Source organism: Salvelinus alpinus, chromosome 3, assembly GCF_045679555.1.
Source record: "Salvelinus alpinus chromosome 3, SLU_Salpinus.1, whole genome shotgun sequence".
NCBI classification, from domain to species: Eukaryota; Metazoa; Chordata; class Actinopteri; order Salmoniformes; family Salmonidae; genus Salvelinus; species Salvelinus alpinus.
In genome coordinates this window covers 444,679-457,169 of record NC_092088.1, presented here as the reverse complement: position 1 = coordinate 457,169, position 12,491 = coordinate 444,679, and the positions used below count along the sequence as shown (strand labels likewise).

The window sequence follows — 12,491 nt, the reverse complement described above, 5'->3', positions numbered from 1 at the left end:
TATTATTTGAGTTATTTAAACGTTTATTTAACTAGGCAAGTCAGTTTGGAACAAATTATTATTTACAATGAAGGCCAAGCCATAACCCGGACGAAGCTGGGCCAATTGTGCCCCGCCTTATGGGACTCCCAAACACGGCCGGTTGTGAAACAGCCTGGAATCAAACCAGGTCTGTAGTGATGCTTCTAGCACTGAGATGCAGTGCCTTAGACCGCTGCGCCACTCGGGAGCCCCCCAATTAATAGGTGTGCCTTGTTAAAAGTACATTAGTGGAATTTCTTTCCTTCTTAATGTGTTTGACACAATAACAACGTAGGGGTGATATACAGAAGATAGCGCTATTTGGTAAAAGACCAAGTCCATATTATGGCAAGAACAGCTCAAATAAGCAAAGAGAAATGACAGTCCATCATTACTTTAAGACATGAAGGTCAGTCAATCCAGAACATTTCAAGAACTTCTAAAGTTTCTTCAAGTGTAGTCGCAAAAACAATCAAGGGCTATGATGAAACTGGCTCTCATGAGGACCGCCACAGGAAAGGAAGACCCAGAGTTACCTCTGCTGCAGAGGATAAGTTCATTAGAGTTAACTGCTCCTCAGATTGCAGCCTAAATAAATGCTTCACAGAGTTCAAGTAACATACACATCAACATCAACTGTTCAGAGGAGACCCAGTGAATCAGGCCTTCATGGTCGAATAGGTGCAAAGAAACCACTACTAAAGGACACCAATAAGAAGAAGAGACTTGCTTGGGCCAAGAAACACGAGGAATGGACATTAGACCGGTGGAAATCTGTCCTTTGTTCTGGAGTCCAAATTTTAGATTTTTGGTTCCAACTCAGCCGTGTCTTTGTGAGACACAGAGTAGGTGAACGGATGATCTCTGCATGTGTGGTTCACACCGTGAGGCATGGAGGAGGAGGTGTGGGGGTGCTTTGCTGGTGACACTGTGATTTATTTAGAATTCAAGACACACTTAACCAGCATGGCTACCACAGCATTCTGCAGTGATACGCCACCCCATCTGGTTTGGGCTTAGTGGGACTATCATTTGTTTTTCAACAGGACAATGACCCAACACACCTCCAGGCTGTGTAAGGGCTATTTGACCAAGAAGGAGAGTGATAGAGTGCTGCATCAGATGACCTGGCCTCCACAATCACCCAACCTCAACCCAATTGAGAAGGTTTGGGATGAGTTGGATCGCAGAGTGAAGGAAAAGCAACCAACAAGTGCTCAGCATATGTGGGAACTCCTTCAAGACCGTTGAATAATAATTCTTCATGAAGCTGGTTGAGAGAATTCCAAGAGTGTGCAAAGCTGTCATCAAGGCAAAGGGTGGCTACTTTGAAGAATCTAAAATATATTTTGATTTGTGTATCACTTTTTTGGTTACGACGTGATTCCATATGTGTTATTTCATAGTTTTGATGTCTTCACTACTATTCTACAATGTAGAAAACTGTAAAAATAAAGAAAAACCCTTGAATGAGGAGGTGTGTCCAAAACTGTTGACTGGTAGTGTATATAAAGATGATTTATGAGTTCAAGGGTCTTTACAAGCATCCTTTCTCCTGAACTCTTTTCAATATAGACGTGGTATACGTTCAAATCAGCACTGAAGCAATGCAAATGACGGGTCTGCTTGAACTGAACTAGAGTCCTGTCCAGGGGGTGTACTATGGGCCGTTCTGGCTCAGACAAGGCTTACATGAACTGCAGTGGTTGAGATGGTAACAGAAGTGAGATGGACACAACAGAAGAGGCGACCCTCTCGAACTTGATTTAATATACCTTCCAGAGTTAGGGTCAAAACCATTTTCTATTCAAAAAGTAAACCAAATTCCATTTCAATTCCAAATTGTCCTCATTGAAAAACATTGAAGAGAATAGGAATTTCAGTACGCTTCCTGAATTGAAATGAAATTTGACCCCAACCCCGATACCTACCAGTACCCCCATACTGCTTACTAAGGGGACCATCCTGGGTATAACATACGTGAATACCTACCATACTGCTGCTTGACAATACACTGCAGATATAAACTAGGTGATTACCAACCTCCATACTGCTGCTTGACAATACACCGCATATATAAACTAAGTGATTTACCAACCTCCATACTGCTGCTTGAAAATACACTGCAGATATAAACTAGGTGATTTACCAACCTCCATACTGCTGCTTGAAAATACACTGCAGATATAAACTAGGTGATTACCAACCTCCATACTGCTGCTTGACAATACACCGCAGATATAAACTAGGTGATTTACCAACCTCCATACTGCTGCTTGACAATACACCGCAGATATAAACTAAGTGATTTACCAACCTCCATACTGCTGCTTGACAATACACCGCAGATATAAACTAAGTGATTTACCAACCTCCATACTGCTGCTTGACAATACACCGCAGATATAAACTAGGTGATTACCAACCTCCATACTGCTGCTTGACAATACACTGCAGATATAAACTAAGTGATTTACCAACCTCCATACTGCTGCTTGACAATACACCGCAGATATAAACTAGGTGATTACCAACCTCCATACTGCTGCTTGACAATACACTGCAGATATAAACTAAGTGATTTACCAACCTCCATACTGCTGCTTGACAATACACCGCAGATATAAACTAAGTGATTTACCAACCTCCATACTGCTGCTTGACAATACACCGCAGATATAAACTAAGTGATTTACCAACCTCAATACTGCTGCTTGACAATACACCGCAGATATAAACTAAGTGATTTACCAACCTCCATACTGCTGCTTGACAATACACCGCAGATATAAACTAGGTGATTTACCAACCTCCATACTGCTGCTTGACAATACACCGCAGGTTGAAATGTCTCTTCACAAAGTAGGCCACCAGGCTAACTCTTCTCCCTGTGAAAGAAAACAAGCAGGTATAAGATAAAATAAAATAAAAACATGTTTTAAGTGAGAATAGTCGTTGGTCTAGAGCTGAAAAAGAAAGGAACCTCACATGAACACCACACTGCCTATTCCACCCATGCTATACCAAGGTTTTACAGCATACAGCTTTGACCTACTACAGAAGCTATGTTGGTATTGTACATCAGACTACGTGTAGGCAGATTGCTTAGGATTCAAACCTTTTCAAAACAGCCTAATTCATGCTCATAGAGGAGGTGCTTCCACAATAACGTGATTTGTACCGCTTGCAAGGTAAAGTATTGGATTCTTCAAACAACACGGTAAGACATTATCCCGTTACGCTACTTTTTCATGCTTTACATATGTGTTTAAATGAAAGCAAGCGTTGCTTGTACGCTTGATTGAGCTGTTTTGTCTTGTAGTAATGTTGTGTATGCCTGTATTTCCTTAAACCTTTATTTTAGCAAAACATAAAACATAAAACAAAAAAACAAACATAATACCATCCTTTATTGGTCAGTAGGTGCCCAACATAACAGATGGTGGCGTGTTGAACACAGTAGCTCAGATAGAGAAATCAGGAATGCAGACAGGCTCTAACTGTTAGCTTACCTGTGTAATATTGACATAAGGTTAGCTTACCTGTGTAATATTGACATAAGGTTAGCTTACCTGTGTAATATTGACATAAGGTTAGCTTACCTGTGTAATATTGACATAAGGTTAGCTTACCTGTGTAATATTGACATAAGGTTAGCTTACCTGTGTAATATTGACATAAGGTTAGCTTACCTGTGTAATATTCACATAAGGTTAGCTTACCTGTGTAATATTCACATATGCTCAGAGCCACTTGTGTTTCAAACAGAGTCCTGTTTAATCAATTTCTGTGCTGATCAATGGACAATACGTTACACCTACGTCACAGTATTTTTTGCTTAGTTATGTTTGTACTTGTCAAAAACTATAAACGAAAGAATGGCGAAAAAAAATCTCCTCCGGGAGGCGAACCCGCAATTTTCTGATCCACAAGCGGTAACTGTAACCATTACACCAGCCACACTCAACTGGCGGACCATGGTCCAGGTCTGGACCCAGAGAATGGTGAATCCGGACTGGACAACATTGCATTTTTTTCTTAAATATAAAAGTCAATACATAATTTTTTACACAGCTTTAAAAAAAAAAAAATTCAACCGGGTACAGTAGCCTCTAACTCAGCAACCTCTCTTTTTCTCACAAAGCAACGTCCACCTCTACTATTGCCCTGTCTAGTCCAATCGTGTGGTTATATGTAAATACAAGAGGCCGCGTCTTGCCCAATCACATTAATCCAAAATATCTTCCGCGGAACCTTGGGACAAGCAGGCAGAAAGAAACAGAAAGATTTGACCGCTGTTTAACTGTTAATATCACAGTTAGAAGGAGTGTAGTTATCAGCATCTTTGCTAATATGGCTTGTTCAACTAAAAACTTTAAAAAAATTACTCTGAAAACTGTATATTCAAAGACGAGTAGACGGAACAGTGTTGATTCAACTAGCACAAAACCAACGTGCCTGATATGCAGTGAGTCCGTAGCTCTCGGTGAAAAGTGCCCATGTTAAGCTCCATTATGACACCAGTAAATTGGATCAGACGTATCCCCTGAACCCGGAGGTGAGAACACACAAGGTCCAAACAATAGGAGTGGTCCAACAAAGTCCTTGTCAATTCCCCGACAGCCCAACAACGTGCAATGGAGTGCTCACTGAGGAAAGCTTGGGTTTTGGGAATACACCCCAAAAATATATTTTTTAGAAGCTGAGAAGGTAAAATACTATATGTGTGAAGTGGCTGACACCTTGCTTGAAGGTAAACAAAAATATGAGCTGAAGTTAAAATATCAAACAGATTCCAGTCTGATTCACAGCAACGAGAACTGAAATATTAGCTGAAGGTTTAACTTCACAACTTGATGAGGTCATTCAGAATGCACCATGCATTTCATTCGCTGTGGATGAATCAAAAGCTACCAAATGGTAACGCCCAGCTTCTGGTGTTTGTCAGATTTTTATAACGAAAACAAAAGAAGGAATTCTATGAGGAGCTGTTGGCCTTAACACATCTAGGGAGAGGATATCAATGAGACAAAAAGAGGGCAAGATCTGAAGTCCATCACCACAGATGGAACTCCAGCCATGATGGGAAGATGGAGGGAACTGGTTGCACGTTTTGAAAGAGGACCACCCCGGGACCTGACATCTTACCACTGCATCATCCACCAATCTGTCCTGTGTGCCAGTCTGGGAAACGAGTATTCCGAGGTCATGACAACGATGATGAAACGGATGAACTTTTTGAGATCGACATCATCCCTTCAACACCGCTACGAGAAGTTCTGACAAGACGCCAGTTGATGACTTACTACTACACAACAATGTCAGATGGCTCAACAAAGACTGGGTTTTGGAACACTTTTGGACCATTCAGGAGGAAAGCAAAGCTTTCTCTTCAGAGCAAAAAAAGAGTGACAAGGCACCTCAGTTTTCAGAGTTGTTGGAATATGAGAAGTTGGAAACCGTTGCATTTTTTGGCAGACGTTACATCACACCTTAAAATCAACTGAATGTTAAGCTGCAGGGACGAGACAACATGTGATTTGATAACAGCAGTCCCGGGTTTTCCAGAAGAAAATTGAGCTTTTCAAGAATGATCTCCAGGGAGAACTTCTCCACATCCACGAACTTTTAAAGCAAAAGCAGGGAGACTGTTATGCTGGTGAATGAGGACCCAAAAGCGACGTAATAGAAACAGAGTCTTTATTCCAGTCATAAGCAAACAATGATACTCCTGGATATTAACAAAGGAAAATCCAAAACAGGAAACTGAAATCCTCTCGTTAGTAGAGAGGAATGACTGGAGACGCGACCACAGACTGCAGGTCGCTTCAGGAAGGCACAGGCCGTAGCTGACATAGACACCTGCTCACACGCAGCATCTGAAGAAGGCAAAAACACGACAGGGCGGAACAAGGACACAGAACAGCAAACATCAAACAAGAATCCGACAAGGACAGAAGCGGAAAACAGAGGGAGAAATAGGGTCTCTAATCAGAGGGCAAAATAGGGGACAGGTGTGAAAGAGTAAATGAGGTCGTTAGGAGAATGAGAAACAGCTGGGAGCAGGAACGGAACGATAGAGAGAGAGAGCGGGAGAGGGAGAGAGGGAGGAGGAGAGAGAGGGATAGAAAGAGGGAAAGAACCTAATAAGACCAGCAGAGGGAAGCACAGGGACAAGACATGATGATCAAAGACAAAACATGACAGTACCCCCCCACTCACCGAGCGCCTCCTGGCGCACTCGAGGAGGAACCCTGGCGGCAACGAAGGAAATCATCAATCAACGAACGGTCCAGCACGTCCCGAGATGGAACCCAACTCCTCTCCTCAGGACCGTAACCCTCCCAATCCACTAAGTACTGGTGACCACGTCCCCGAGAACGCATGTCCATGATCTTCCGTACCTTGTAAATAGGTGCGCCCTCGACAAGGACGGGGGGGGGGGAGGGGAAGACGAACAGGGGCGCGAAGAAAAGGCTTGACACAAGAGACATGGAAGACAGGGTGGACGCGACGAAGATGTCGCGGAAGAAGCAGTCGCACAGCGACAGGATTGACGACCTGAGAGACACGGAACGGACCAATGAACCGCGGAGTCAACTTGCGAGAAGCTGTCGTAAGGGGAAGGTTACGAGTGGAAAGCCACACTCTCTGACCGCGACAATACCTAGGACTCTTAATCCTACGTTTATTGGCGGCTCTCACAGTCTGCGCCCTGTAACGGCAAAGTGCAGACCTGACCCTCCTCCAGGTGCGCTCACAACGTTGGACAAAAGCCTGAGCGGAGGGAACGCTGGACTCGGCGAGCTGGGACGAGAACAGAGGAGGCTGGTACCCAAGACTACTCTGAAATGGAGATAGCCCGGTAGCAGACGAAGGAAGCGAGTTGTGAGCGTACTCAGCCCAGGGGAGCTGTTCTGCCCAAGACGCAGGGTTTCGAAACGAAAGGCTGCGTAATATGCGACCAATCGACTGATTGGCCCTTTCTGCTTGACCGTTAGACTGGGGATGAAACCCGGAAGAGAGACTGACGGAAGCACCAATCAAACGACAGAACTCCCTCCAAAACTGTGACGTGAATTGCGGGCCTCTGTCTGAAACGGCGTCTAACGGGAGACCATGAATTCTGAACACATTCTCAATGATGATTTGTGCCGTCTCCTTAGCGGAAGGAAGCTTAGCGAGGGGAATGAAATGTGCCGCCTTAGAGAACCTATCGATAACCGTAAGAATCACAGTCTTCCCCGCAGACGAAGGCAGACCGGTAATAAAGTCTAAGGCGATGTGAGACCAAGGTCGAGAAGGAATGGGAAGCGGTCTGAGACGACCGGCAGGAGGAGAGTTACCTGACTTAGTCTGCGCGCAGTCCGAACAAGCAGCCACGAAACGGCGCGTGTCCCGCTCCTGAGTAGGCCACCAAAACCGCTGGCGAATAGAAGCAAGCGTACCCCGAACGCCGGGGTGGCCAGCTAACTTGGCAGAATGAGCCCACTGAAGAACAGCCAGACGAGTAGAGACAGGAACGAACAGAAGGTTACTAGGACAAGCGCGCGGCGACGCAGTGTGAGTGAGTGCTTGCTTTACCTGTCTCTCAATTCCCCAGACAGTCAACCCGACAACACGCCCTTCAGGGAGAATCCCCTCGGGGTCGGTAGAAGCCACAGAAGAACTAAAGAGACGGGATAAGGCATCAGGCTTGGTGTTCTTATTTCCCGGGCGATAGGAAATCACGAACTCGAAACGAGCGAAAAACAACGCCCAACGAGCTTGACGTGCATTAAGTCGTTTGGCAGAACGGATGTACTCAAGGTTCTTATGGTCAGTCCAAACGACAAAAGGGACGGTCGCCCCCTCCAACCACTGTCGCCATTCGCCTATGGCTAAGCGGATGGCGAGCAGTTCGCGGTTACCCACATCATAGTTGCGTTCCGATGGCGACAGGCGATGAGAAAAGTAAGCGCAAGGATGGACCTTATCGTCAGACTGGAAGCGCTGGGACAGAATGGCTCCCACGCCCACCTCTGAAGCGTCAACCTCGACAATGAATTGTTTAGTGACGTCAGGAGTAACAAGGATAGGGGCGGATGTAAAACGCTTCTTGAGGAGATCAAAAGCTCCCTGGGCGGAACCGGACCACTTAAAGCAAGTCTTGACAGAAGTCAGAGCTGTGAGAGGGGCAGCCACTTGACCGAAATTACGAATGAAACGCCGATAGAAATTAGCGAAACCGAGAAAGCGCTGCAACTCGACACGTGACTTAGGAACGGGCCAATCGCTGACAGCCTGGACCTTAGCGGGATCCATCTGAATGCCTTCAGCGGAAATAACAGAACCGAGAAATGTGACAGAGGAGACATGAAAGGCGCACTTCTCAGCCTTCACGTAGAGACAATTCTCTAAAAGGCGCTGGAGTACACGTCGAACGTGCTGAACATGAATCTCGAGTGACGGTGAAAAAATCAGGATATCGTCAAGGTAAACGAAAACAAAGATGTTCAGCATGTCTCTCAGTACATCATTAACTAATGCCTGAAAGACAGCTGGAGCATTAGCGAGACCGAACGGCAGAACCCGGTATTCAAAATGCCCTAACGGAGTGTTAAACGCCGTTTTCCACTCGTCCCCCTCTCTGATGCGTACGAGATGGTAAGCGTTACGAAGGTCCAACTTAGTAAAAAACCTGGCTCCCTGCAGAATCTCGAAGGCTGACGACATAAGGGGAAGCGGATAACGATTCTTAACCGTTATGTCATTCAGCCCTCGATAATCCACGCAGGGGCGCAGAGTACCGTCCTTCTTCTTAACAAAGAAAAACCCCGCTCCGGCGGGAGAGGAAGAAGGCACCACGGTACCGGCGTCGAGAGAAACAGACAGATAATCCTCGAGAGCCTTACGTTCGGGAGCCGACAGAGAGTATAGTCTACCCCGAGGGGGAGTGGTCCCCGGAAGGAGATCAATACAACAATCATACGACCGGTGAGGAGGAAGGGGAGCTGGCTCTGGACCGACTGAAGACCGTGCGCAGATCATGATATTCCTCCGGCACTCCTGTCAAATCACCAGGTTCCTCCTGAGTAGAGGGGACAGAAGAAACAGGAGGGATAGCAGACATTAAACACTTCACATGACAAGAAACGTTCCAGGATAGGATAGAATTACTAGACCAATTAATAGAAGGATTATGACATACTAGCCAGGGATGACCCAAAACAACAGGTGTAAAAGGTGAACGAAAAATCAAAAAGGAAATGGTCTCACTGTGGTTACCAGATACTGTGAGGGTTAAAGGTAGTGTCTCACATCTGATACTGGGGAGAAGACTACCATCTAAGGCGAACATGGGCGTGGACTTCCCTAACTGTCTGAGAGGAATGTCATGTTTCCGAGCCCATGCTTCGTCCATAAAACAACCCTCAGCCCCAGAGTCTATCAAGGCACTGCAGGAAGCAGCCGAACCGGTCCAGCGTAGATGGACCGACAAGGTAGTACAGGATCTTGATGGAGAGACCTGAGTAGTAGCGCTCACCAGTAGCCCTCCGCTTACTGATGAGCTCTGGCCCTTTACGGGACATGACATGACAAAATGTCCAGCAGAACCGCAATAGAGGCAAAGGCGGTTGGTGATTCTCCGTTCCCTCTCCCTAGTCGAGATGCGAATACCTCCCAGCTGCATGGGCTCAGTCTCTGAGCCGGTGGAAGGAGATGGTTGAGATGCGGAGAGGGGAAACACCGTTAACGCGAGCTCTCTTTCACGAGCTCGGTGACGAAGATCTACCCGTCGTTCTATGCGGATGGCGAGTGCAATCAAAGAGTCCACGCTGGAAGGAACCTCCCGGGAGAGAATCTCATCCTTAACCTCAGCGTGGAGTCCCTCCAGAAAACGAGCGAGCAACGCCGGCTCGTTCCAGTCACTGGATGCAGCCAGAGTGCGAAACTCTATAGAGTAATCCGTTATGGATCGATCACCTTGACATAGGGAAGCCAGGGCCCTGGAAGCCTCCTTCCCAAAAACTGAACGATCAAAAACCCGTATCATCTCCTCTTTAAAGTTCTGATAAACGTTAGAACATTCAGCCCTTGCCTCCCAGATAGCTGTGCCCCACTCCCGAGCCCGACCAGTAAGGAGTGATATGACGTAAGCGATCCGAGCTCTCTCTCTTGAGTATGTGTTGGGCTGGAGAGAGAACACAATATCACACTGGGTGAGAAAGGAGCGACACTCAGTGGGCTGCCCAGAGTAACATGGTGGGTTATTAACCCTAGGTTCCGGAGACTCGGAAGACCAGGAAGTAGCTGGTGGCACGAGACGAAGACTCTGAAACTGTCCTGACAGGTCGGACACCTGAGCGGCCAGGGTCTCAACGGCATGACGAGCAGCAGACAATTCCTGCTCGTGTCTGCCGAGCATTGCTCCCTGGAACTTGACGGCAGTGTTGAGAGAATCCGTAGTCGCTGGGTCCATCTTGGTCGGATTCTTCTGTTATGCTGGTGAATGAGGACCCAAAAGCGACGTAATAGAAACAGAGTCTTTATTCCAGTCATAAGCAAACAATGATACTCCTGGATATTAACAAAGGAAAATCCAAAACAGGAAACTGAAATCCTCTCGTTAGTAGAGAGGAATGACTGGAGACGCGACCACAGACTGCAGGTCGCTTCAGGAAGGCACAGGCCGTAGCTGACATAGACACCTGCTCACACGCAGCATCTGAAGAAGGCAAAAACACGACAGGGCGGAACAAGGACACAGAACAGCAAACATCAAACAAGAATCCGACAAGGACAGAAGCGGAAAACAGAGGGAGAAATAGGGACTCTAATCAGAGGGCAAAATAGGGGACAGGTGTGAAAGAGTAAATGAGGTCGTTAGGAGAATGAGAAACAGCTGGGAGCAGGAACGGAACGATAGAGAGAGAGAGCGGGAGAGGGAGAGAGGGAGGAGGAGAGAGAGGGATAGAAAGAGGGAAAGAACCTAATAAGACCAGCAGAGGGAAGCACAGGGACAAGACATGATGATCAAAGACAAAACATGACAGAGACAAAGATGTTCCCATCCGTCTTGATTTCATCCAGAATCTGATGGATCAACTTCAAGGCTCACTTTGATGACTTCACGGTTGGAAGAGAACTGCTGCTGCTCATCCAGAACCACTTCATGGGTCACGAAATGTGACAAAGTGGTCAGAAAGAAAGCGAAACAGATCTTCAGACGGGTAGATGTTACATCACAGCAGACGGAGTTGATTGGAGCTGCAAGGCAACGTGCCTTTTGAAGGAGCAGGCTGGTGACTGTGACCATGTCACTTCCTGGGGAAAGATGGTACCTGCAGCTGACGTCCCTGTTCTCAGGAAACTGGGCACTATACATCCTGTTCTCAAGAAACTGGGCACTAGACATCCTGTTCTCAGGAAACTGGGCACTAGACATCCTGTTCTCAGGAAACTGGGCACTAGACATCCTGTTCTCAAGAAACTGGGCACTAGACATCCTGTTCTCAAGAAACTGGGCACTAGACATCCTGTTCTCAGGAAACTGGGCACTAGACATCCTGTTCTCAGGAAACTGGGCACTAGACATCCTGTTCTCAGGAAACTGGGCACTAGACATCCTGTTCTCAGGAAACTGGGCACTAGACATCCTGTTCTCAAGAAACTGGGCACTAGACATCCTGTTCTCAGGAAACTGGGCACTAGATATCCTGTTCTCAGGAAACTATGGGGACTATACATCCTGTTCTCAGGAAACTTGGCACTAGACATCCTGTTCTCAGGAAACTGGGCACTATACATCCTGTTCTCAGGAAACTGGGCACTAGACATCCTGTTCTCAGGAAACTGGGCACTAGACATCCTGTTCTCAGGAAACTGGGAACTATACATCCTGTTCTCAGGAAACTGGGCACTAGACATCCTGTTCTCAGGAAACTGGGCACTATACATCCTGTTCTCAAGAAACTGGGAACTATACATCCTGTTCTCAGGAAACTGGGCACTAGACATCCTGTTCTCAGGAAACTGGGCACTATACATCCTGTTCTCAGGAAACTGGGCACTATACATCCTGTTCTCAGGAAACTGGGCACTATACATCCTGTTCTCAGGAAACTGGGCACTATACATCCTGAACATGTTTGGTTCCACATATAGATGAATCAGTCTTCTCCGCAATGAACTTTATTAAAAACAAAACAGCGCCACCAGGCTCAACAATGAACACCTGCACCAGGCTCAACAATGAACACCTGCACCAGGCTCAACAATGAACACCTGCACCAGGCTCAACAATGAACACCTGCACCAGGCTCAACAATGAACACCTGCACCAGGCTCAACAATGAACACCTGCACCAGGCTCAACAATGAACACCTGCACCAGGCTCAACAATGAACACCTGCACCAGGCTCAACAATGAACACCTGCACCAGGCTCAACAATGAACACCTGCACCAGGCTCAACAATGAACACCTG

At 46.5% G+C, this 12,491-nt stretch overlaps 1 protein-coding gene across 1 annotated transcript in view; it reads right to left on the bottom strand.

Annotated features, from left to right (window-relative positions):
- Positions 1–11,689, bottom strand: part of LOC139569667 (uncharacterized) — a 55,945-nt gene extending 44,256 nt beyond the window's left edge. Inside the window, exons 1-2 of the mRNA XM_071391076.1 lie at positions 11,137–11,689; positions 2,832–2,909 (exon numbers count right to left, since the gene is read on the bottom strand). Of these exons, the coding sequence (XP_071247177.1) occupies positions 2,832–2,909; positions 11,137–11,689 (631 nt within the window). The remainder of the gene's footprint in view (positions 1–2,831; positions 2,910–11,136) is intronic.
- Between the last annotated feature and the right edge of the window lie 802 nt (positions 11,690–12,491).